Source organism: Anabrus simplex, chromosome 1, assembly GCF_040414725.1.
Source record: "Anabrus simplex isolate iqAnaSimp1 chromosome 1, ASM4041472v1, whole genome shotgun sequence".
Classification (NCBI taxonomy): Eukaryota; Metazoa; Arthropoda; class Insecta; order Orthoptera; family Tettigoniidae; genus Anabrus; species Anabrus simplex.
The window spans coordinates 686,476,665-686,500,541 of NC_090265.1; the positions used below are offsets into that span (position 1 = coordinate 686,476,665).

The following is a 23,877-nucleotide window of genomic DNA, read 5'->3' on the forward strand; positions in this document are numbered from 1 at the left end:
GATCTAAAGTTGGTGTACAAATCAGGAGGTGAAGCTCCTGAAATAAGGGATACACTCCAAAGATATTTCAATACTGCTGGATTTGTCCCATGGCAATGCGAATCTATTAAAAGATGTAAATACTGATAGACCTACACTGTACTGTGACCGTATCGGTCATGCACATATTTATTTATTAATTATTTTAGGCAGTGAAAAACTTTGGTTAAGCTCCCTTGTACATATTAGAGAAAGTTGCATTAGGTTGCACCTGCTTGCACAACGCTGCTAACTTGGTAAACACGACTCCGTCGTAACTGAAAGAATCCCCAGACAGAGCACGAGCTATGAAAAATGACAAGGAAAGAAAATCAATACTAATACCTCCACAGGCTAAAAAAATGGCCGAAACACGGTAATGCCAAAGTGCAAGCTTGATTTGTATGGTATGATTTCGAGATATGCATCACAATTAGTAAGGGAAACCTCGGCATATCATATGTTTTCATAATAGACCTCTGCCAAAATTCGAATTGTTTATAAAATGTTAACGTGTGGAAAAATACGCAATCATCTGATTATATAACTACTAATAGAGTCACCACGCTAAGTACGCAGAATCCTCACGGGGGATTCTGTAAAGGCATTATTTTGATAATAAATTTTAAATAAACGGCCGATCGATGCCGGTTCCGCACATAACAAGACTACTTAAGAGTCTTGAGTCACACATTTGAGCGCATTACCGATGTCATACGTGTAGAACTACTAATTTTAAAAAAATGGTGGGGACTGACTGCCGTCTATTGTGTGTGTAGGGGTAACGTTATAAAAGGGGTAGTCCTGATGACACAATATCCACTTGACGCGAAAGATTCAAGGCAGACCCACGGTTCGCTGGTGTTCTGACCTTACCTGTATTTGGGAGTGATAATATACATTTTGCAAATACGCGGTGTGAAGAACCTTGTCCAAGTGATAGTATTGAAAGTGTTTAAGTAACGTGACCATGAGAACTGTGTTAGTTTTTTTTTAATTGTGTTTGAGTGACGCAACTTATTTCAACAACATTGCAGTTGTTACAGTGCAGAAGAGGACCCTGGGATCATGAATGTGCTCAGCAAGAATAGCAGTGGATTCGATCCTGTGACCCACGTCAGCGCCATGAGAGGCTAAGCAATGATAAGGGCCTTTTTCCTGAGCCCGAGCCATGGATTTCACAACATGACGATAACTACAGAAAATATATTTATCTAAATAAATGCACGGTTATGTAATATGTAGATCACATAAATTAGGTTAGAAATGTAAATTGAATGTATTCTTGAATTAGAGAGAGAACTTGTGAGTGGTCTTCATATTGTTTATATATTCATCTAGTTTGGAATTGAAATTCTATTAGGCCTACATGGGCTAAAATTTCGGGTCTGAAAATATTTTATGTAATGCATCTACGTGATTTAATGGAAACATATCAGTAAGTCTGAGAGTGCTTTTGATTAGGTGGGAAAATGTAGATTTTATTATTGATAATTTCAAAAAGTGATATGTATATTTTATTTTATAGGATATTCAAGCCTATTTTGGTAATGCATGGTGACAGTGCCTTCAAAATGCACGATCGGCTTATATCATGGAGGGAGGAAGGCACTCTTGTTTTAAAGTAATTTTGCATAAGAATATGTAGATGGCTGTATTAATTATATGCGTAAATTGTGACAAGCCTGGACAACGAACAAACGCCCTCCCATTTAGATAAGTGTTTTCCTTTAATGTCAACTATTTGCCTTTCTATATATGAGAATAACATTAAGGATACGTTTAAATCCATATTTGAATTTTTTTTTTTTTTTCCCCGAGTTCAAACTGTAGGAAAACATAGGCTGAGATATTCTCTGTAGATTCACAACTAAGTATTTATTTATTTTCTACCTAGTTGATACAATGATTGCCTAAGGCAATTATTCTTATTCTGAGATTCTTAAGTTAATTTTAAGGACATGTCCTCTAAAGCATTACTCTGTCAATTTATGTATTTTTCATCTAAACAGTGTTATGTGGCTGAAGATGTTGATAATATACGAAACATGTACCACTTTTAACCATTAACACTTTAGCGTCGAAGTGTACATTTGCTTTTTCCGCGGTAAACTGCTGAAATGCCGTATACATTTTTCAGGTTGTTGTGGGCTACGGATGTTCGTAATTTCATTCGTAGATGATAAAGACATATTTTATGTTCAAAGTTACTATTTTTGTGTCCCCCCATTGGGGTGACATGGTTATTAGGTTGACTACGCAACAGAGAAAGTGCATGTCACCCCTACAGGGGTGACGGCCTTTTTACCTTTGTTGTTGTGGAACACTGTGCTCTGTACTGTGAGGTGTTGATTTACGCGCCTTTCAACAAGTTCCTTGTAATTTACAGTTTTATGACAAGAAATTAATTCATGTTATGTGTTTCTGTGTTGAGTAAGCCATGATTACCGATAGAAAGATAGAAGAACAACCTGAAAAGGGTTCGAGTGTTGAATCAAGAGATGTTGACATTTAGGATTTGCAATGTGATGCCACCTTTTCCGAGTCAGAATTCAACAGTAGTTTGTGTAGTGAGGGCACTAGCAAAGATTCCGGTGCTGCATCGGGCAATGATTCAACCAAATCATCAGCCAGTGACAATTACTGGGGAATATTCCCAGGTTTGCAGAAACATTTTATTTTATTCACACGTAGCCCCGGTTTACAATTTCATCTGAGTGCTAAATCTCAACCAGTATGTAAGAATAAAGAAATAATAGACTCCAATCCACATCATTTTCCTTGCCATTAATAATTGAATTCTGATGGTTGCGTATGTCACCCCATATGGGGTGACAAATGTCAGAGAAATTCCACTGTTTGTTGCGCAATGCCCAGCATGCTGAGAAAGGAATGGGCACTGCGCTGCACTCTATGAACACCTTACGTGAACAAGCAATGCAATACAACAGCGAATGGTAGCGCTAGTTTCGTGCGACAGCCTAAAGTTGAAAGGCCTGGACACACTGCCGTGTCACCCCATGAGGGGTGACATCGTCTTCAAAGTGTTAAATTGCCTTAGGCAATCACTGTATCGACAACGTGGAAAATAAATACTTAGTTGTGAATCTATTGAAGTGCGATACGGACCATGAAGCTAATTTTATGTAATATTCTCTGTAGTCTGATGGATGTGAACCCGGACATTCTAAGTCTATGGATGTGAAATTGAGAAGATGAATAGTAGCTTGATATTGAATTAAAGAATTGTAACAGGGCAGTGAATTAATAAGCCAGTGGAGCTTTGGAATATGATACGAGGATATCAGTTGAAATGATATTTACCATGATGTATTTTAAGGGAGACGAATTGGTCTCGCCTTGAGTTGACAAGAAATATTCTGCGGTCGGCCATTATTTGGTATGGTTAAACATTGTACGATTTATGATTTAGAGAGGGGTGAGTGAGCACTTCCCTTTGAAAAGGGTCACTGCCAAGTGTATTGTTCAAGCCTGTCCACTAAGACTGAATGCAGGGAAGTTTGCATAAAACCGATTATATTTAAAAGGATTCTTTTAACTCTTTCATGTTTATTTCTATAAAGAAATTAAATAACTGGAACGCCAGTATTATTATTGATTTGTTGACCTTATGAATAACTGAGAAAGGGAGTTTTTATAGACTCGTTTGTCGATGTCATCCTGGTGATCCTCGGTTCGAACTCCAAGGCAGACCTTTGATTTTCTTTGTCACACAATATTTCTTTTTCGTCATACAGCCAGTTGCATGCCTATATTGTTAATAGTTTGTTTTAGAATATGTGTACATTTTTTTAATATGCTCCTTGAGTTGTGTTTAATATTTTTTTGTTTGGATTTCAAAACGAGTTCTGTCTCGTTATTTTGTCATCGGATTCCTTGTGATGTGGGTTCGATTTCTGGACCCGACATCAGTCAAATTTTTTTTGATGATTACGATTTTATACACGAGTGTTCGCTCATTCTTTTGTTTACTTATTTGGTAGTATAATTAATTAGGCAACCACTCCAAATTGTCTCCAAATTTTTTTTTTTTTTTTTTGCAGAGATCATTGTCTCTTCTAATAGTGAAGGATTTGTAATGACAACCGTCGCATTTATAAGGATATTTCTGTTCTTTAAAAAAAATTTGTACCGATTATTTAATGTAATACTTATTGTCATGTCAAAAAGTGAATGGAACAATTAATTAAGATATTTAATCGATAAATATTAACAAAATATGAATTCATTAATTTAATCAATGAAAGGAGTGACATCTCCAAATTTGTATTTAGTCCAACGGACATTGTATATATTTTTTCATTATATTATAATTGAAGACATGGATGGAAGAAGGGCGTAACTCAAAAAACACTCTTTTGAGATAAATGAGTTTAAAGAATTACAACATCAAACACTTTTCTCAGAAATACAAAATTGTGGTATATTATACTTAACTACATTCTTGATTATTTCATAATATGTACATCAAAAATATTTATACATTTTTTGCTTTGTTGTCAATTTTATATTTTGGAGTTACGCCCTTATTCCATTTTCAAGAAACATTTTCATTGAAAATTAATGTTTTTTACATTGTTGGAAGCATGTAGACAAGTTTTACAGGTTAGAACATTTGACAGGGCACAACATATTATTAGGGGAGTCAATATATCGAGAATTTCCTACTCCCACAGATTCAGCTCCCAGGAAAATATTTTCAAACCATGCACGTGCACCTGCGCATAGAAAGCTTACTAAATCTTTAACAACTTTTAATTTTCTGGGTTCAATACCTACACGAGGGACTGGAAAGCTATCCAAATTATCTTACAGACCATATATACTTCAATAAATGAAACTTGTCATGAAACGTAATATTATAATTCTGGCTTCCTGATACAGTTCCTTGAGGAGAGTGACATAATATGACATACTTTGGAATTGAAAACTGAAGTCCTTTTGTTTGTGGTGTTGCAAATGCCAGTGGGCTGAGAACGGCAGATCATTCTGATAGTAAGGATTTAGTATCCGAATCATCTGAGGTTTCATTTGGTAAATATTCACAGTCATCTGCTGAAATATCAGATGTTTCTCCTCCTGACATTACTCCTGCGTCAGCCGTTTCGCTTCTGATGAGTGATGATTGCTGGCTCGCCGTAAGTCAGCATTGGAGTGTATTTTAAGTCGGGCACGAGCAATATTTGTAACAACGGCGCAACTCAATATAGCACATCACACGCAATATTTTGACACTACCGATAAGCCATTTAGGTAGTAACTAGAAGAGCCTCCAAGGAACGTATATATGCAATTTACCAAATAACGCCACAACCTGACTTAAGCCCTTCTTCCATCCATGTCTTCAATTATTCAGGGTTAAGTCCAATTAATCGTGATTTTATCGAGGATTAATAAATAGGTTTTAATTTTTTTTTGTTTGCCTGTCATTTTGCTGGAAAAAACATTGCATCCTAAATTTCCCTCTGTTCATTTACGCCTTTAAGTTAGTTATGTGTTATATTTTGATCTTTTGTCACGAACGCACCATAGCCCTGGGAGGCCGTTGGTTTGATTCTTCGGAACGGAGGAGCGCAGTTGATCCTTGCACGGTCGAAAGAGCTTTTACTCACCCAACATTTAAGTTTGTTTTTCTTCGTTTTCCTACATGAGGTGGCGTTTGACTAGACTAAAAAGGTCCCATACCATTGAACGCCTTGGCGTATGGTGCTTTATGGCGGTAGCCCAATATTATGGGGACTACGATGCCGTCATGTGGTTCCATGGGGCAATGGCGAGGGTAGTAAGGTAGCAGTACATAGCGTAAAAATGTACACTTTTATGATTACAAAACTGAGAAAATGTTGCTTGTTTAGTCCAAATTGTAAAAGTAAAATTGTAAGTGCAAATTGTAAAAGTGATGCACTATAAAACGAAAATATTACCAGAAAGAATGTGTTATTTTTGGAAATAAGTTATTTCTGACAAGTCTCTACTCGTTATCTCTCTCCTGTAGGTCTTCTTCCTGTATGGAGAGCAATACTTCTGAAATCTGCCTTTTAGCTTTCAAAACCAATTTCCTGTTTTTTATACTTTTCAGTGTTATGGAGACTAGTTCTCCTAGGACATCCAAGTCATTTTTTACTTCTTTAGTTTTTCTTACATTGTCAAGAATGTTGTGTGCTTTGTTAAGAATTTCTATTTCTTGCGCGGTTGTGTTTGTCCCTCTTTTTTTTAGTAGTTACTCCACTAATGGATTGAGTGCTGCTAGTTTGAGAAATACTGGCAATGGTTACAGGCTGCAGATGTTCATATGGATCTTCAGGAAGCACCCATTCTTCAATCAGAGAGGAGTCGTCAAAATCAAAATCAGGGGAAACTGTCTGAGATTGAGACTTGTCTTAAAACGAAAAGGAAAAGAAATGTGCGACATGCTTTTAATGCTTTTTTCTTCTTCTTTCGAATGGGCCACCAGAGGACCACGTGCCAATTTCAATTCCTTCTTTGTTCTTTCCTTTTCTTCCAGTACGCTTTCATCTGTTCACTATGTTTCTTCTTTCTGTCTTCAGACCCCTTTGAAGCAGTCCTTTTTACTTTCCTACCTTGGAATCCTATTTTCAATACTTTTTCCCGAAAGCCTTCTCTATTATTTAATTCTTCTGTTATATTGTTTTTTTCTAAATCCTTTCTTACTTCATTGACCCAGCTTGTCGTTGATTTCTTACTCCACAAATATCTGAAAATCTTACTGATTAATCTACTATCTTGCATTCGATATAAATGTCCAAAAAACATAAGTCACCTTTTCCTCATTACATCTGATATATTTTCTATTTTTTACTTCGTAATTTCCAACCTGCTGTGTTTTGTGGGCCTAATATTTTTCTCATGATTCGCCTTTCTAGTATTTCTAGCTTATCTAAATTATAGTTTAATGCCAGACACTCGCTTGCATATAGGCATTCTGGCTTCACTACTGTGTTGTAATGCTTTCTTCATTATTATTATTTATAGCACATATTTCGATTTGAAACAATAACGAGGCTATATCTAAGACTGCATGTGATCACTGTAGCCTCTACGCACTAGTGCGTATACGGTAACAACTTCAGCAGCTGTGGGGCCGACAAAATTTCCCTATCGAAATCTGTCTCCCAATTTGAACAAGTGCGTCTTTTAAGCTCATAAAAGTAAAACTATTTAATAATATGGAATAGGTTTGACAATTGTATGTTGGGGATACACGATCATGTTTATTATAATTATGTATTTAAGGCGACTCCTTATCCAACATACAATTACGCAAATTATTAGTCGTAAAAATTTAAAGATTTACGTTTTGAGATGGAACAATTCCTTACCGTCACTATGTTATCAGAAGCTGGCACCAAACACTTCTGCATTACAAGTTCCTCGCCTTGGGAGAACATGTTCTGCTAGAAAACGCAGCTTTTCAAAATACCAGATTGTCGGCTTATATATTTGCCCTGAGCCTGCTCCACTTTTCTTGGACTGTTTGACCTTATTCAGTTCAGCCACAAACGAGGTTCGTAAACTTTTAATTTTTGTCATTATGTCGCTAGCAGTTGAAGGTCTAACCTCACTCAATGCACCTGCAATTCTTTCCAGAGCTTCGTTTCTGGTATGCTTATTATGGTAATGTGGAGACTTGGTGTTATATAAACAAGTCTCTTCTTTGTAGGCATCGATTAAAACTTCCACTGCCAGCCTGTTCCACTCCATTTTATCATACACAGACACTGATAGCACTATTTCAATGACCTGTACTAAGCTGAAATGGCTAGAAAGATGGCACAATATCTGGAGTCATTTGTTGGCGTGCAATCTACAAGCAAGTTCATTGCTTGCCACCAGATAAACAATGTGAATGTTCACACTAAAACAATGTGTTATTGTGCCACTTCTTGCGCAAGAAATGTCTCCATCTGTAGAGGGCTTAATGGTGATCTTGGACAGTATGCAACACTTCAAAAGTGGGAGAATATGGTTAAAACAGGAAACAAGAGAAGTCTTCAGGCAGCAGAAAATGCTCCAATTCCATATTGGAAATCATCTCATCACCTACATAAGAAATCTATTAGTGGTGGGCTTTGGAAAGTGGAGTCATACGTGGTCAGTGAATCAGCTAAAGGAGAAGCAACACCGAGCGGACGATGGCCGAGGAAGAATGAAAACATATGGGATGGCCGAGCTCAGCTAGTATAGCAGCTGGACATATGATAAACAAGTGAATCAAACTGCTGACTGAGGACACCATCAGAAAGAACAGCTGTGTCTACCTTCAGCAGGAGGCGAGGACAGATACTGGAAGTAAGGATTCATCGCCCAAACGTAGACCGGCAAGCTTGAAGGACTCTTGGCTGAAGACAGGTAATACAAATGAAGTTTGCAGATACCGATTACTCCAGGAAGTAAAAGAAGTAGAATTTACAGTCTATTACAAGAAATTACATAAAGAAGGCACGGAGTGGTAGATACTCTGGTGGTATAATGGTCAGGGAAGAGGTAACAGAACGCACTGAATTGGAAATAGAGGAAATTATTTAATTAAAAACAGTTTCTGAGGTGAGCGAGCGTGATTTGTACATTGGTTTTGTTTACAACCCTCCTGATGCCACCCCATTTGGAAAAAAGGACTTCAGGAATTAGCACTGGAAATGAACAGGATACGAAATCTTTTTAAGGACATAGGCATTGTACTGATGGGTCTCTTCAATGCCAGGGTTGAGGATCAGAAGCTCTTGTATGACAAGGATGCAGAGGAAATATATTAAAAAGAGAGCAAGTCAAGAAAAGAGATTTAATAAAAATGGTGAGAAATGATTAGAATTGTGTGTTATTGAACTATATACAATTTTAAATGGTTGGTGGTATGGGGATGCGGAGGATTAACGATGCCATTATCTTGTCTCTGAATTCTTTTTGTATCTTCCTTGACCTCGCTATGTTTTTCCCTTTTTGTACAATGTGAAGTGTAATAAAGAAAATTTGTGTTTACATTTACAACAAATTGGTGCCGAAACTTGGGACGGTTTAGGGAAATACGGAATGAATTACGATGATACATGAACACGAGACAAGTTTGAAAACTTTCACTAGTTGACTTCAGAATTGGCGAAGAAAGTGAACGAAACTGTCACTTGCATTAAACAAGCTTCACATCACGATCACATGGTACTCCGCCACGAGACATCGAGAACGCTGATAAGTATCCAAATTACCTACCTGAATTGCTTTGAGATATTATGTGGGAGTTATTCATTGAACGTTTGCCAGTTAAGGGTTGATTTGATGTTGTATAACTAAATGATAGATTCTTTTAGTTGCAAGAGTGTGGCCAGTAATACTGAATGAAAACAGCAGCCATCTTGTTTTCTTAGATACAATGAGTACTAAAAGAATCTAAGAACGTATGTGACTAGTGCTGCTATCTATCGGATACTTACAGCAACATAACCGACAAAAAAAAAAACCTTGCAGTCTCAAACTAGGAAGCGACAGAACATTACTTAGCCAGAATGATTTAAATCCGTGCAGTCTGTTTAAAGTAATAGGCTATTTCACGAGCATGGCAGACGAGAATGGAGACAAGGCGGAAATGTTGATGAAGAAGAAATGAAAGACAGTGTGAGCAAACATAACCAAATTCAGTAATGACATTATGAAGGCAGCACAAATGCAGAAATAGATCACCAATATAACCGGATGAGATTGCAAGAGACCTTAGATCAACTCATTTGTCTCGATAATGGCATTCACAAACTTCTATCAGACGTCGAATAGGACGCAGGCGTCATAGTATGAGAAATACATCAAGATCGCGAAGCGCGCAATATTTATTTCGACACGAGTCATTCCTGACAAATTATCCGAATCGTTTCGAAATATGAATTTTGACCCTTCCAGACTTTTATTCGCAGTACCAGAGCCATCATACTTATCCATCACGCACTCTGTAAAATTACCCACTATCAAACTAGACCCATTCGCAGGGGATGTAGAGAAATGGTTCCGGTTTTGGGAGCAATTCTAGTCAGCGGTAGACATCAACCCAACCATCAACACTATCGACTAGCCCGTCTTCCTTCGTGGATACTTGGAGGGAGAAGCTAAGGAGCTGATCGATGGTATAGCATTGACTGCAAACGCATAAGATGAAATCAAGAGGATTCTTATTGGAAGATATGGCGATAGGAACCGCATCATCCAGGCGCATCTGGAGTACCTAGAGACTATGATACTAGTTTGCGATGCTACATCCGATGCCCTCGATGGTACATATATAGAATGTTAATAGACATGTTCAGGCTTTCAGGGCATTAAGGGAAAACGTCGACCACTACGGCAGAATACTAGCCCGGAAACTGGTACGTGCATTTCAGGATGATACCTGCAGAAGGTGGATCATCTACGCGAAGAGAGGGAATATTTCTGAAGCGCACATAACAAGGTTTATGGAATTCCTCAATGAAGAAGGGGAAGGGGCAATGACTGCACAGAAAATAAAAGGAGACAACGCAATCTCAACCCAACTGCTGCTGCCTTGCAAGTCACTACTAGGACGGGCCACATGGCTAAGAAGATGAAGAAGTCACTTTCGAGTTTTTTGCAAAGGGAAAGACCATTAGGCTCAAAATTGTACCAAGATAACAGACATCAAACAACGCATAGACAAGCTGAAGTCTACTCAACGATACTTTTTATGCCTCAACAGAAGTCGCACCTTGAGAAACTGCAGCAAGAATAAAGTGTCCTGCACTAAATGTAAGGGACCACATCACATCTCCATTTGTAAAAGATAAGTGAAAGTAACTATACAGAAAATAGATGTTAATATGCTGAACATTACATACCCCCAAACAGCTATAATTTGGGTCATCGGACCAACTGGTTTTCAGAAAAGAATGTGTTGCATTCTGGACGCTGGAAGTCAGTCAAGCTTCAACAGCTTTAAACTGGTAGACGATCTGAAGCTGAAAATCACTGAACAGAGAGATCTGTCAGTCACAGCATTTGAAGCACCATTAAGTACATCAATGACTTGCAAACTGGCCAACTTCAGCATGAGTGGAATGTGGACGAAAAGATTCCACATGAATCTCTGCATTCAAGAGCAGGAACATTTACTCACTACATCCAACCGCCCCACCTGACATCCAGAGCCTATCATGCCTTTGCAAATTGGAACTAGCAGATCATCAAGATGATGCAGACGATCTGACAATTGAGGTCCTGATAGGAGATCAGTACTGGCGGGTGATGAAGGACGAACAGCCAATACGTTCGGACAATGCTAGAGCTTTCACGTCTAATCTATTTAAGAAGTTCTGTTTTAACCTTTCGATTTCTCAAGTCACGACATCCCCTTATCCTCAGCCTTCGTACGCTGAGTTAACAGGAATTCACGCTCTGCCCTCACTGCCTTCCATCCTCATGATGTTCAGAGGGACACTGGCTCGCTTATGCATTCAACTCCGTTGTGCACGAGGTGCACCACTTCTCCCTCCCCCCACCGTTTTAGTTTGTTCCGAACTCCCCGCTTTCTAATTTGTGGCATATTAAAGACTTGTTGCCCAAAAGGGTGGATCGCCTTAACATACGGACTAATTGGAAGAAAGCTAAGGTGAACCTTAAGGCTTCTTATCAAAGGAAAAAGGAGCACTATGATAAGGGACATCAGGCTACCAGCCTGGCTGTCGGGGATAATGTATTTATTAAGAATTTTGTTCCCTCTGGAAAGTTGGCTCCTCATTTTCACGGCCCCTTCCACATTCTTGAGCTTCTTACTCTGGTCACCCTGTTGGCGAGGGACCCTGGGACGGAGGGGGCTTTTTGCATTCACCTCTACAGAGTTAAACCTGCTTAGTGGCCTTTTCTTTTATTTGTTTGGAGTGTGCTTGTGCTACCTGTTATGCTAAATTTTTCCGTGTACATTTTCCTTTTGACTTTGTAATTTGCTTATTTGGAGGTCTCATATCTCCCTTATTTTGTAGGTGGGTTTTTTGACTGACATGTGAGCCCTCCCGGAGTCCTATATCTGCCTTTCCCCTCCACGCCTGGTAACGGTCCGGGTCGCCTTTACGGTCCCCCTCCTTCTACGTAATCGGCTTGTATGGACAATTGCTGGCATTTTGATTTGTGTTCCAGTGTTATGGAGTGTCTATCTTCGCCCCGAGCCCATGGGAAGGGCCCCTCATGTGAGCTACTCTCTGACGTACATCGACTCCTCAGGCCGTTTCTTCTGGCCCCTGTTACTTGATGGACTATCTCAGCCAGTCTCCACTGCTATTACAGGGACGCATGCTCCGATAGCTCTCTCCAAGCCTTCTAGTGGCTGCTTGCCGCAAGTTTTGCACGATTACGAACTTAGGGTTTTCTTTGGCCCATGACTTGTCTGGCCTTGACGGCTTAAGTTTTCGCCCAACGATTGTGTTGGAACTCCTTTCATGATTTATGAAAAATTGTTTTGTCTATCCCGGGATATGAATATTGACAGCCTGTTTTCTCATCTTTTATTGTTAACAAATTGTGAAGCAGGAATATGTCTCTTATTTTATTTGCTGTAATGCAAGATGATTATCTATTTATTTATTTATTTATCTATTTATTTATTTATCAACTCTACCTCAAGAATATTCATGTGTAAAAAGAGAAACAAACTTTCCCAACCTGGTTGGGGTTTTGGGAGGGAGGTCTGTGCATGAATTTCACCCCCTCACCGTTCGCCTTTTCTATTTTGCATTTTATGAGCTCCTGCAGGTCGTTCTGAATTAATTGTTCTATTATTTGTGTTATCTTTCTGGGTGTTCTTAATAAATTTTATTTCTTGCCCCTTTCCCCTCTTTATGGCTGCAGGGTAAAGGAAGTTTTCTTCCGCCTCGCAGCACCCCTGTTCATTTATGTTGGCTGGCCTGCTTCTTCCTTCCATGCGCACGCTGACATGCCCTGGATATCTTGGCTTGCCCAATAAGAGTCGGTGCCTGCTACGTATATACTGAAGCGACTGCCTCGCTGAGGCTGGTTCCTTATATCGCAGAATGCGAGTCACTTGACTAGGCCGTTAGTGCGGGTTGGATCCGCTTGTTGCTCAACCCCAGGACTGCTACGGGTGTGGAAGGTAGGAAGCTGGCTTGTCAAAATACTTTAAAGACAAAGGGAGGGACTTTCCAGATAATTGCAAATTGTATCATCACGCTGAAATGATATCTTGGGTTGCCTACGGGCAAAAATTCCTTCAAATTAAGCACTCTGTTGTAAATTATCATTGTATATGCCAGTTTCAACTGGGTCATTTCTAGTTTGTTCTAATAATTTTTATAATGTTTGCTGGATGGCTGAGCCACCGTTTGGCATGTTTGTAAGTTTTTACGGTGATTGGGCATAGTATGTTATTCCGCCCTCTTTGAAGTGAAGCAATGTATCTGAAAAGGACTGGGAATCCTTACAAGGTCGTGGTTGAAGTCTCAACTTTCCTTCACAGGAAGCCTTCCGCTTCCTGGGTTCCACCTTCAGAATTATGCGTTTAGCGAGCTTTGTGTCTGAGGGAGAATATTTATGTAATACTTATCTAACCTCTATACCTCTTATCTTTAAATCGTTAGAAACCGAGTCTAACCATCGTCGTCTTGGTCTCCCTCTACTTCTCTTACCCTCCATAGCAGAGTCCATTATTCTCCTAGGTAACCTATCCTCCTCCATTCGCCTCACATGACCCCACCACCGAAGCCGATTTATGCGAACAGCTTCATCCATCGAGTTCATTCCTAAATTAGCCTTTAACTCCTCATTCTGAGTACCCTCCTGCCATTGTTCCCACCTTTTTTATACCAGCAATCATTCTTGCTACTTTCATGTCTGTTACTTCTAACTTATGAATAAGATAGCCTGAGTCCACCCAGCTTTCGCTCCCGTAAAGCAAAGTTGGTCTGAAAACAGACCGATGTAAAGATAGTTTCGTCTGGGAGCTGACTTCCTTCTTATAGAATACTGCTGATCGTAACTGCGAGCTCACTGCATTAGCTTTACTACACCTTGATTCAATCTCACTATATTACCATCCTGGGAGAACACACAACCTAAATACTTGAAATGATCGACCTGTTCTAGTTTTGTATCACCAATCTGACATTCAATTCTGTTGAATTTCTTACCTACTGACATCAATTTAGTCTTCGAGAGGCTAATTTTCATACCATACTCATTGCACCTATTTTCAAGTTCCACGAAATTAGACTGTAGGCTTTCGGCACAATCTGCCATTAAGACCAAGTCGTCAGCATAGGCCAGACTGCTTACTACATTTCCACCTAATTGAATCCCTCCCTGCCATTTTATACCTTTCAGCAGATGATCCATGTAAACTACAAACAGCAAAGGTGAAAGATTACAGCCTTGTCTAACCCCTGTAAGTACCCTGAACCAAGAACTCATTCTGCCATCAATTCTCACTGAAGCCCAATTGTCAACATAAATGCCTTTGATTGATTTTAATAATCTGCCTTTAATTCCATAGTCCCCCAGTATTGCGAACATCTTTTCCCTCGGTACTCTGTCATATGCTTTCTCTAGATCTACGAAACATAAACACAACTGCCTATTCCTCTCGTAGCATTTTTCAATTACCTGGCGCATACTGAAAATCTGATCCTGACAGCCTCTCTGTGGTCTGAAACCACACTGGTTTTCATCCAACTTCCTCTCAACGACTGATCGCACACTCGCTTCCAAGATGCCAGTGAATACTTTGCCTGGTATACTAATCAATGAGATACCTCGATAGTTGTTGCAATCCTTCCTGTTCCCTTGCTTAAAGATAGGTGTAATTACTGCTTTTGTCCAATCTGAAGGTACCTTACCAACACTCCAGGCTAATTTTACTACTCTATGAAGCCATTTCATCCCTGCCTTCCCACTATACTTCACCATTTGAGGTCTAATTTCATCTATTCCTGCTGCTTTATGACAATGGAGTTTATTTACTATCCTTTCCACTTCCTCAAGCATAATTTCACCAACATTATTTTCCTCCTCCCCATGAGCTTGGCTGTTTGCAACACCACCATGATGATTTCCTTTTACATTGAGAAGATGTTCAAAATATTCTCTCCACCTCTCCAGTGATTCCCTGGGATCTATTATGAGTTCACCTGAATTACTCAAAACACTGTTCATTTCCTTTTTCCCTCCCTTCCTAAGATTCTTCTTTACTGTCCAGAAAGGTTTCCCTGCCGCTTGACCTAGCCTTTAACCCATATATGCCCACAGGGTCGAAAACGACCCACAATATTCATTTGCCATCATTTATCCCCATGCATTCGTTTTCGACTTAAAATCATGATTATGTATTTGTCAGCATGTTGGCTATTATTGTGAATGTGTGATTGTTGATTTGAAGCTGTATTGTTTGCCTTGTAACTGCAAACAGATTGCTGTGTTACATCCTTCATCATAGTATTGATGCAGTGTGGCAGAAAATGCAAGTTGACAATTTTGCTGTTTATAATTTTAGCTTGGTTCTTGTGCTGTTACTTAGAGTAAAGAATATAGTTTACAGCTACATGTCACAAGTTTTTTATTTTTTCTATGTGGTCATGTAATAAAACGAGATATTTGATATGGGTCGTTTTCGACCCTGTGGGCATATAAGGAACCTTTCCTGCATTTCATCAAATATGATCATAATTGCACTATTGCTCAATGATAAGATATAGCTTAGTTTCTTTCCGTTATTATTGCAACGTTTTTATATTTGGGGAGAGGGAATTATCACGGGAATCTATTACCGACTCGGTACTAAAACTTAAGAGTTCTTCTTCTCATGTTTCCGAGTTTCCCAAACAGTCTTATAACTTTTGAGATTTTAGAAGAGCTTGAAAGGTTATCTTCCAAACAAGAGGTTTCAACTATTGATGTGGCTATACAACCTCCCGCTGAAGAAGGTCATTGCTTCAGACAAAAGGTGTAAAGGCAACAGGAACTGTTAGAAAGGACCGTACAGGATACTGTCCACTAAAGGGAATTGATGTTATGGGCAAGGAGCCTAGAGGAACATTTGACACCATGATAAACAAGAAACACGGTATCAATGCAATTAGGCGGCATGATAACGTTGTTACGCTCCTGTCAAGTGAGTACGGAGTTCATCCCATTCGACCCACGCAAAGGTACTCTTCAGCACAGAAGAAAGGAATTGCCATTCCTCAGACATTCGGTTTTCATCAGTACAATGGTTATATGCGCGGAGTGGATCAAATGGATAGCAATGTTGTTGTGTACCGGGTTGGAATTAGGGGAAAGAAATGGTACACACCGATTGTATTTTGGCTGTTCTGTGAACAATGCCTACCTTCTAGCTCGTTCCCTTGGAAGAACCAATGATCTTCTATCATTTCGTAGGGAACTAGCTAAAACGCTTCTTCTGAAATATGGAGTTGTGCGAACACAACCCGGCCCATCTACCCGATCAAGGAATGTCATAAAGAATGTCCCTGAAATTGCACGCAAAAGTGATGGTTATATGATTACTGTGGGTCAGAAACGTAAAAGATGTGTTTGGTGCAAAAGTAAAACCACGAAAGTATGCAAGAGATGCAATGTTGCGTTGCATGATGAATGTTTCTTAAAGTTTCATGCATAGCTTTTCATGAAGACTGAGACTTCAGTGTAAGATGCACACAGTGCTTGTAACTTTCTAGTGCTGCAATATTTTTGTGAATGTGTTGTAATTCACCATTGTACTTGAACTCATAATTATCTGTGTAATAATATGTGTGTATAATTGTAATAAACAAAACAATAACATTTCGCACAATAATGGTTGTCTGTATTAGTAAATAACTGTAAGATATGTTATGACAACAATTTAGGAAAAGGTAGTTGATATGCCCACAGGGTAGTTTTCGACCCATGGCCAATCAGACAGTAACGCTAATAGAAACAAAAAATCAGTGTTACCATTAACCTAATATCACTAAAAGAACCAACAAATGTGAAAATGAGCACTTCATTCAAAAACAAAAGTTGCGGGCATATATGGGTTAAAGGTTATTACCAAAATCTTCCCATGACTTCTTTTTGGATTCAACAACTATTTGTTTCGTTCTGTTTCATCTACGTACAAATCCTTGTCTGCCTCGGCCCTTATTTGGAGCCATTTCTGATAAGCCTTCTTTTTACGTTTACAGGCTGCTCTCACTTCATCATTCCACCAAGATGTTCGCCTTTTCCCATCTTTACACACAGTTGTTCCTAGGCATTCCCTAGCTGTTTCTAATACAGCATCCCTGTATGCCACCCATTCACTTTCTATATCCTGAACCTGCTTACTGTCTACTGTTCGAAACTTCTCACTAATCATATCCATGTACTTCTAATTTCCTCGTCCTGGAGATTTTCTACCGTTATTCGTTTGCAGACAGATTTCACTTTCTCTACCCTAGGCCTAAAGATACTTAGTTCACTACAGATCAGATAGTGGTCTGTATCATCGAAAAATCCGCGAAAAACTCATACATTCCTAACAGATTTCCTGAATTCAAAGTCTGTTAAGATATAGTCTATTATGGATCTGGTACCCCTAGCCTCCCATGTGTAGCGGTGAATGGCCTTATGCTTGAAGAATGTATTCGTAACAGCTAAACCCATACTAGCACAAAAGTCCAGCAAACGCTTCCCATTCCCATTAGCTTCCATATCTTCCCCACATTTACCCATCACCCCTTCGTATCCTTCAGTTCTATTCCCAACTCTCGCAATGAAATCGCGCATTAGCACTATTCTATCCTTGCTGTTGACCCTGACCACGATGTCACTCAATGCTTCATAAAACTTGTCAACTTCATCCTCATATGCACCCTCACATGGTGAATACACGGACACAATTCTTGTCCTAATTCCTCCAACAGACAAATCTACCCATTTCATTCGCTCATTTACGTGCCTAACAGAAACTATGTTGCGTGCAATGGTATTCCTGATAAAGAGCCCTACCCCAGACTCTGCCCTTCCCTTTCTAACACCCGTCAAGTACACTTTATAATCTCCTATTTCTTCCTCATTATTTCCCCTCACCCGAATATCACTTACTCCTAGCACATCCAGATGCATACTCTTTGCTGACTCAGCCAGTTCTACCTTCTTTCTTCCATAAGCCCCATTAATATTGATAGCTCCCCATCGAATTCCATTTCGTTCGCCAAGTTGTTTCCAAGGAGTCCCTCGCCTGTCAAATGGGAGTGGGACTCCATTACTCCCATAGGTCCGAGGCTTGCTTAAAGTGTTCTGAGCTCGGTAAATTCATGAAGCAGGATGCTACCCTACTTGCACATAGTCCAAGTGAGGATCTCTCCTCTAACGGGTTATGGACCACCGGTGAATTGTATAGTCCTAGCCGCCTGAGCACAAGGAGGGCCACGACTCAGAATATGTCCGAGATGCCCACTCCCATTCCATAGCAACTGGTATCCCGACTCTCAGGACCACTTTCTAGGCCACTCAGCCGTTGCCCATGGTTCACGAACTAGGACGTGACTACAGTAACCCACAAACATGAACCACAACATCTTTTAAAATCATTTAAAACCATATTAAAATTATTCTATGACATCTTCAAAATGTTGAAATGTGACGATCGTGAAAAGAGGCGGACTCAAAAGCCGGTGCTTTATGAAGTTACCAATTATTTCATTCTCAGTTCAACATAAATTCACTTCTATAGAACAAGACATTGAAATTTTGGAGAGCTTAGGGAAAGGTAATTTGCTGGATGTTACGGAGGGCTGTTATATATATTTAGATCAGTATTTTAATCCAAATTTTAATTTAAATGAAATTTCCGAAAATCCAAATATTCTTTTTGATTTTCTTATTGAGTTTTTTAAAAATATACATATACCGGACAATTAGACGGTTTTTCATATTATGCGCAGTAGCTTTACATACTGCCTTCCACGATCACGCCCTCCAGAGCTCGAACAGGTTGCCGCCCCTCAGTTGCTCCTCCCTCCTTCCCCTAGTTCCCTCTTTGACCCGATACCAACCTTGGACACTGGATTGCTGACACAACAAGGTTCACTTAGCTACACGGTGCTTTGCAAGGACAGCGATCTCACGAAGCGAGTCACATGTTATAAGACTTAAAGTTTCACACTTTTTCAGTTAAAGTGAAGGTTAATATATTCATATTAATTTCAGGTCCACACTGAACTGAGAATGAAATAATTGGTAACTTCATAAAGCACCGGCTTCTGAGTCCGCCTCTTTTCACGATCGCCACATTTCAACATTTTGAAGATTTTATAGAATAATTTTAATATGGTTTTAAAAGATTTTGAAGTGTCAAACAGTGTCAAGTCATTTAAGAAGATTGTTTAACCTTATTCTGCGACATTATGTTCACTACATGGCAATAGCCTGAGGACTTTATTCAATGGTTTTAATATGGTTCTACAAAAACTTTTTTTTAAACGTCAAAGTGAATGTTTTTAAGAAGATCGTGATTTTATCATTAGTTTTGTTTAATTTTAATGATTATTTAAAACAAATTGCATCAGATTTTAGCAATCCAAAGTTTAATAATTGCAAGTCTTGGACAATATGGACTCGGAAATAGTATAATTATAATATGGTATTTAAATCTTTATCATAGTTTTTATAATGTGTGTGACGTAGATAAACTTATATATATTTGCCAATGTTTCCAGTGTATATCAGCTGATGATGACGCAATATAAAGGGTCGAAACTAGTCCTCATAAAATAAATATACACGTTGTAATTTCATCTTAACAACATTTTTGGTATTGAATAAGGTGGATACGAATTTTAATAAATTGTAGGCTAATTTTCGTACCATACTTATTGCACCTATTTTCAAGTTCCAAGATATTAGACTGCAGGCTTTCGGCACAGTCTGCCATTAAGACCAAGTCATCAGCATAGGCCAAACTGCTTACTACATTTCCACCTAACCGAATCCCTCCCTGCCATTTTATACCTTTCAGCAGATGATGCATGTAAACTACGAACAGCAAACGTGAAAGATTACAGCCTTGTCTAACCCCATGTAAGTACCCTGAACCAAGAACTCATTCTACCATCAATTCTAACTAAAGCCCAATTGTCAACATAAATGCCTTTGATTGATTTTAATAATCCACCTTTAATTCCATAGTCCCCCAGTATAGTGAACATCTTTTCTCCCGGTACCCTGTCATATGCTTTCTCTAGATCTACGAAACAAACAACTGCCTATTCCTCTCATAGAATTTTTCAATTACCTGGCGCATACTGAAAATCTGATCCTGACAGCCTCTCTGTGGTCTGAAACCACACTGGTTTTCATCCAACTTCCTCTCAACGACTGATCGCACCCTCCTTTCCAAGATACCAGTGAATACTTTGCCTGGTATACTAATCAATGAGATACCTCGATAGTTGTTGCAATCCTTCCTGTTCCCTTGCTTATAGATAGGTGCAATTACTGCTTTTGTCCAATCTGAAGGTACCTTACCAACACTCCACGCTAATTTTACTACTCTATGAAGCCATTTCATCCCTGCCTTCCCATTATACTTCACCATTTCAGGTCTAATTTCATCTATTCCTGCTGCCTTATGACAATGGGGTTTATTTACCATTGTGGAACTTAAGGTAAATGACTGTTTCCATATAAACTTTCAATATTGAGATTTGAAAGAAATTAATCAAACTGATAGCATTTGCCTTAATCAACACAAATCTAGTCACGGTCAGTGAGGAATTTTTTTAACCATTCCTCATAAAAACAGATTTAGTGGCCAGCTTCTGGTACACCAGTTATCTGCAAGTTGCCGAAATGCACTTGTAACTTTAACTGCGCTATTAACTTTAAACGAGTTTCCAGAAACTTAAATGTAGATTTATCAGCCCTGTCAAACAGTACAGACATCGTAATGTTTAGAACCTCTCGTCCTCTAACAGATGTGTCTACGCAAATGTTTTAGTGTCATTTTTGGTAATATCTAGTTACTTTTACTAGCAGAAGCTTTATATAATAAAAAATTGGTTGGCAAACATGTACAGTCATCTCAATCTGATTCAGGATGTAATAATCTATCAACGTGAATATATAAAATATCTAAAAATGCAAAAAAATTAATATATCTGCCCTTCTTCCATGTTCACACTAAGCAGACATCCTCTCGAATTTCACTTTAATCATTGTTGTTGTCACTAAAATTATACAAATACACCGCAATTCATAGGCAGACTACTTTTCACTCATCCAGAACACTGGTGTTCACAAAAATAATTAGGGTATATAGGCTAAATGAATACGTGCAGCATATGTTGGAACCTATCATTCTGGCACTGAAGTTGTGATATTCATTCGTCCTCAATGCAATTGCTACAGATTTATTTGTAGTACTCTTGCATGCACAAATGTTTCTTATTCCTGCTCGTATATCTCCGGCAAGTTGATCATTTATCATTCTTCTTTTGACATATAATTTAACCTGATCAGATCCCCAAACTCTTCAGGAAATACTTTTTTTTTCCTTTTCCCACGCTTTCAGGGTACAAATTGAACATTAAGCATTAGAAACTGCGATCTCCATTAGTAGTTCCCTAGCGTATTACTCCAACTGAGGATCTGTAGGTCTTAACAACTGCAATGGACCAGCCATTTGAGAAGTTTTATTTACACTGACCACGCAACAAGCATTGAAAAAAATACTCTTCTAACTGGTGACGCGAGGTCTGACAGTCCACTTCAGAATTTCAATTGAACTGTGAAGTGTGTAGATACAGGTGAGGTAATAAACTATGGCTCCCTGCAACATTCATAAAGAAGCCCGGATGTTTCAGGTTTCTTAATTAAAAATGGATAAAAAATTGGTATTTACTATTCAGCAGGCTTATATTAAATGCACTGCTGTACCCAAGATATTTATTATTTAGTATAAATGTAAATGTTAATGACAAATATTCCATAATTTCGGATTAGGTGTTCACTAACTGATGGCGGGGCTCATGATTCCAAAGAAAGATCAACTTTAGCCAGATGGAAATCCGTTTGATTCGAATTCTATTTTATTTAAAAATTCAGTTCCCGTATTGGAAGATATAGGGTATCTAAAGTGGAGGCGACATGCACCGAGGAGACTGTAACTGAAACCGCTGGGACAGATCACACCATACAAGTGGAATCACAAAATACAGATAGGTATTGTAAGATCCGAACTGTAGTTAACACGTAATTTATGCCGTAACAGGAGCCAAGTTACACCTCATTCCCACTCTAAATGCCTTCATATTGTTAAGCAATCCATAATGGAACCTAGATTTTATCTCATTCTAGAGTACAATTTCTGAAACTAAAATTCCCTCATTTAAGAATATATATGCACAATAACACTAGAAAAAAATATCTTATGGGGGTTCAGAATCACACTATACAATCAAGAATTGACTGATAATTCTTCAAACACCATTCTGCAAAACAAGACAAGTAACAACCAAACCAAATTATAACATCCCTAAACAAACAATTCGGAACTGATTTGGGAGAGTAACTTCACCTAGAAATGCTCCAGATGCATAGTATAAACAAAGGACAGCAAAGAGGAACTAACTGTTATTAGACGTACCTCACCCGCACGAACACTTTAATGTGTTGGTTTTTATCCTTGCTGCCTGTGCTAACATCCATAATATCTTCTGATATGCCACTAAATACAACACACAAATATATCAATTATTCTAGCAGGACGTTCCAACAACTCCGGCCGTTAATGTAATACACCACATTTAAACATACTTCCCCAACAAAAACTTGTTCCTGATTGGTCGTTCGTGGTAGAGGTCAGTTTGACCAACACAGTCTTCCTAAATAGAAATCAACAAAAAACGATACATTCCACGAATTCGCTTGCGAGAGGGTATGATTTTATATTTTTTTTAAAATACGAATCGATGTTTAGATAAAACCGTCATTTTAATTCTCAAGTGAAGAGGAGACAACAAAAATCTCCATAATCAAGGGAGATGCAAATACAGTAGAGACAATACGCGATACTATGCGACATAGCGAAGGATAGCGATTGGAGCTCAGTCTAGCGAAGTAACCTGGAGTTAAAGGTTCTGGTATGAGCGCACGTGTATTAGTTTGTGAAGTTTTTGGCGTTATTTATGCGTTTCCAGTAAATTGATATAAGTAAATAGTAGCGTGTGTTATTCCTATATATCTCCTCTCAGCATGAGTTGAAAGATATGTGCTGTGTTTGGCTGCAATAACTATGAAGTGAAAAGGATTCGCGGCCTTTCGTCTGTTTCCCAAGTAAATATTGTATTTGCATACATACTCTTCAAGTAACACGAGGTTTTTATTGTACTTCCTAAATTTCTGACCTGCAAGACCCAAATTTGAACTGGCTTAAAATATCATAAGCTTATTTTATAGTGCAACAGATAACCTGTCTGTCCCTGTCCCCGTAAAAAAAAGAGGGGAATTCCTCAAAGCAGTATTATTGGACCTTTATGTTTCCTTATATATATCAATGATATGTGTAAAGAAGTTGAATCAGAGATAAGGCTTTTCGCAGATGATATTATTCTGTACTGAGTAATAAATAAGTTACAAGATTGTGAGCAACTGCAAAATGACCTCGATGAAAAATGAAATGGCGTATGGCTTTTAGTGCCGGGAGTGTCCGAAGACAAGTTCGGCTCGCCAGATGCAGGTCTTTTGATTTGACTCCCGCAGGCGACCCGCGCGTCGTGATGAGGATGAAATAATGATGAAGACGACACACACACCCAGCCCCCGTGTCAGCGAAATTAACCAATTATGGTTAAAATT

General features: G+C 38.8%; 1 protein-coding gene across 1 annotated transcript in view; it reads right to left on the minus strand.

The window, feature by feature from the left end:
* Positions 1–22,803, minus strand: part of LOC136857321 (kinesin-like protein Klp61F) — a 191,024-nt gene extending 168,221 nt beyond the window's left edge. Inside the window, exon 1 of the mRNA XM_068230098.1 lies at positions 22,667–22,803. Coding sequence (XP_068086199.1) covers positions 22,667–22,728 — 62 coding nt within the window. The 5' untranslated portion in view covers positions 22,729–22,803. The remainder of the gene's footprint in view (positions 1–22,666) is intronic.
* Positions 22,804–23,877: the final 1,074 nt, after the last annotated feature.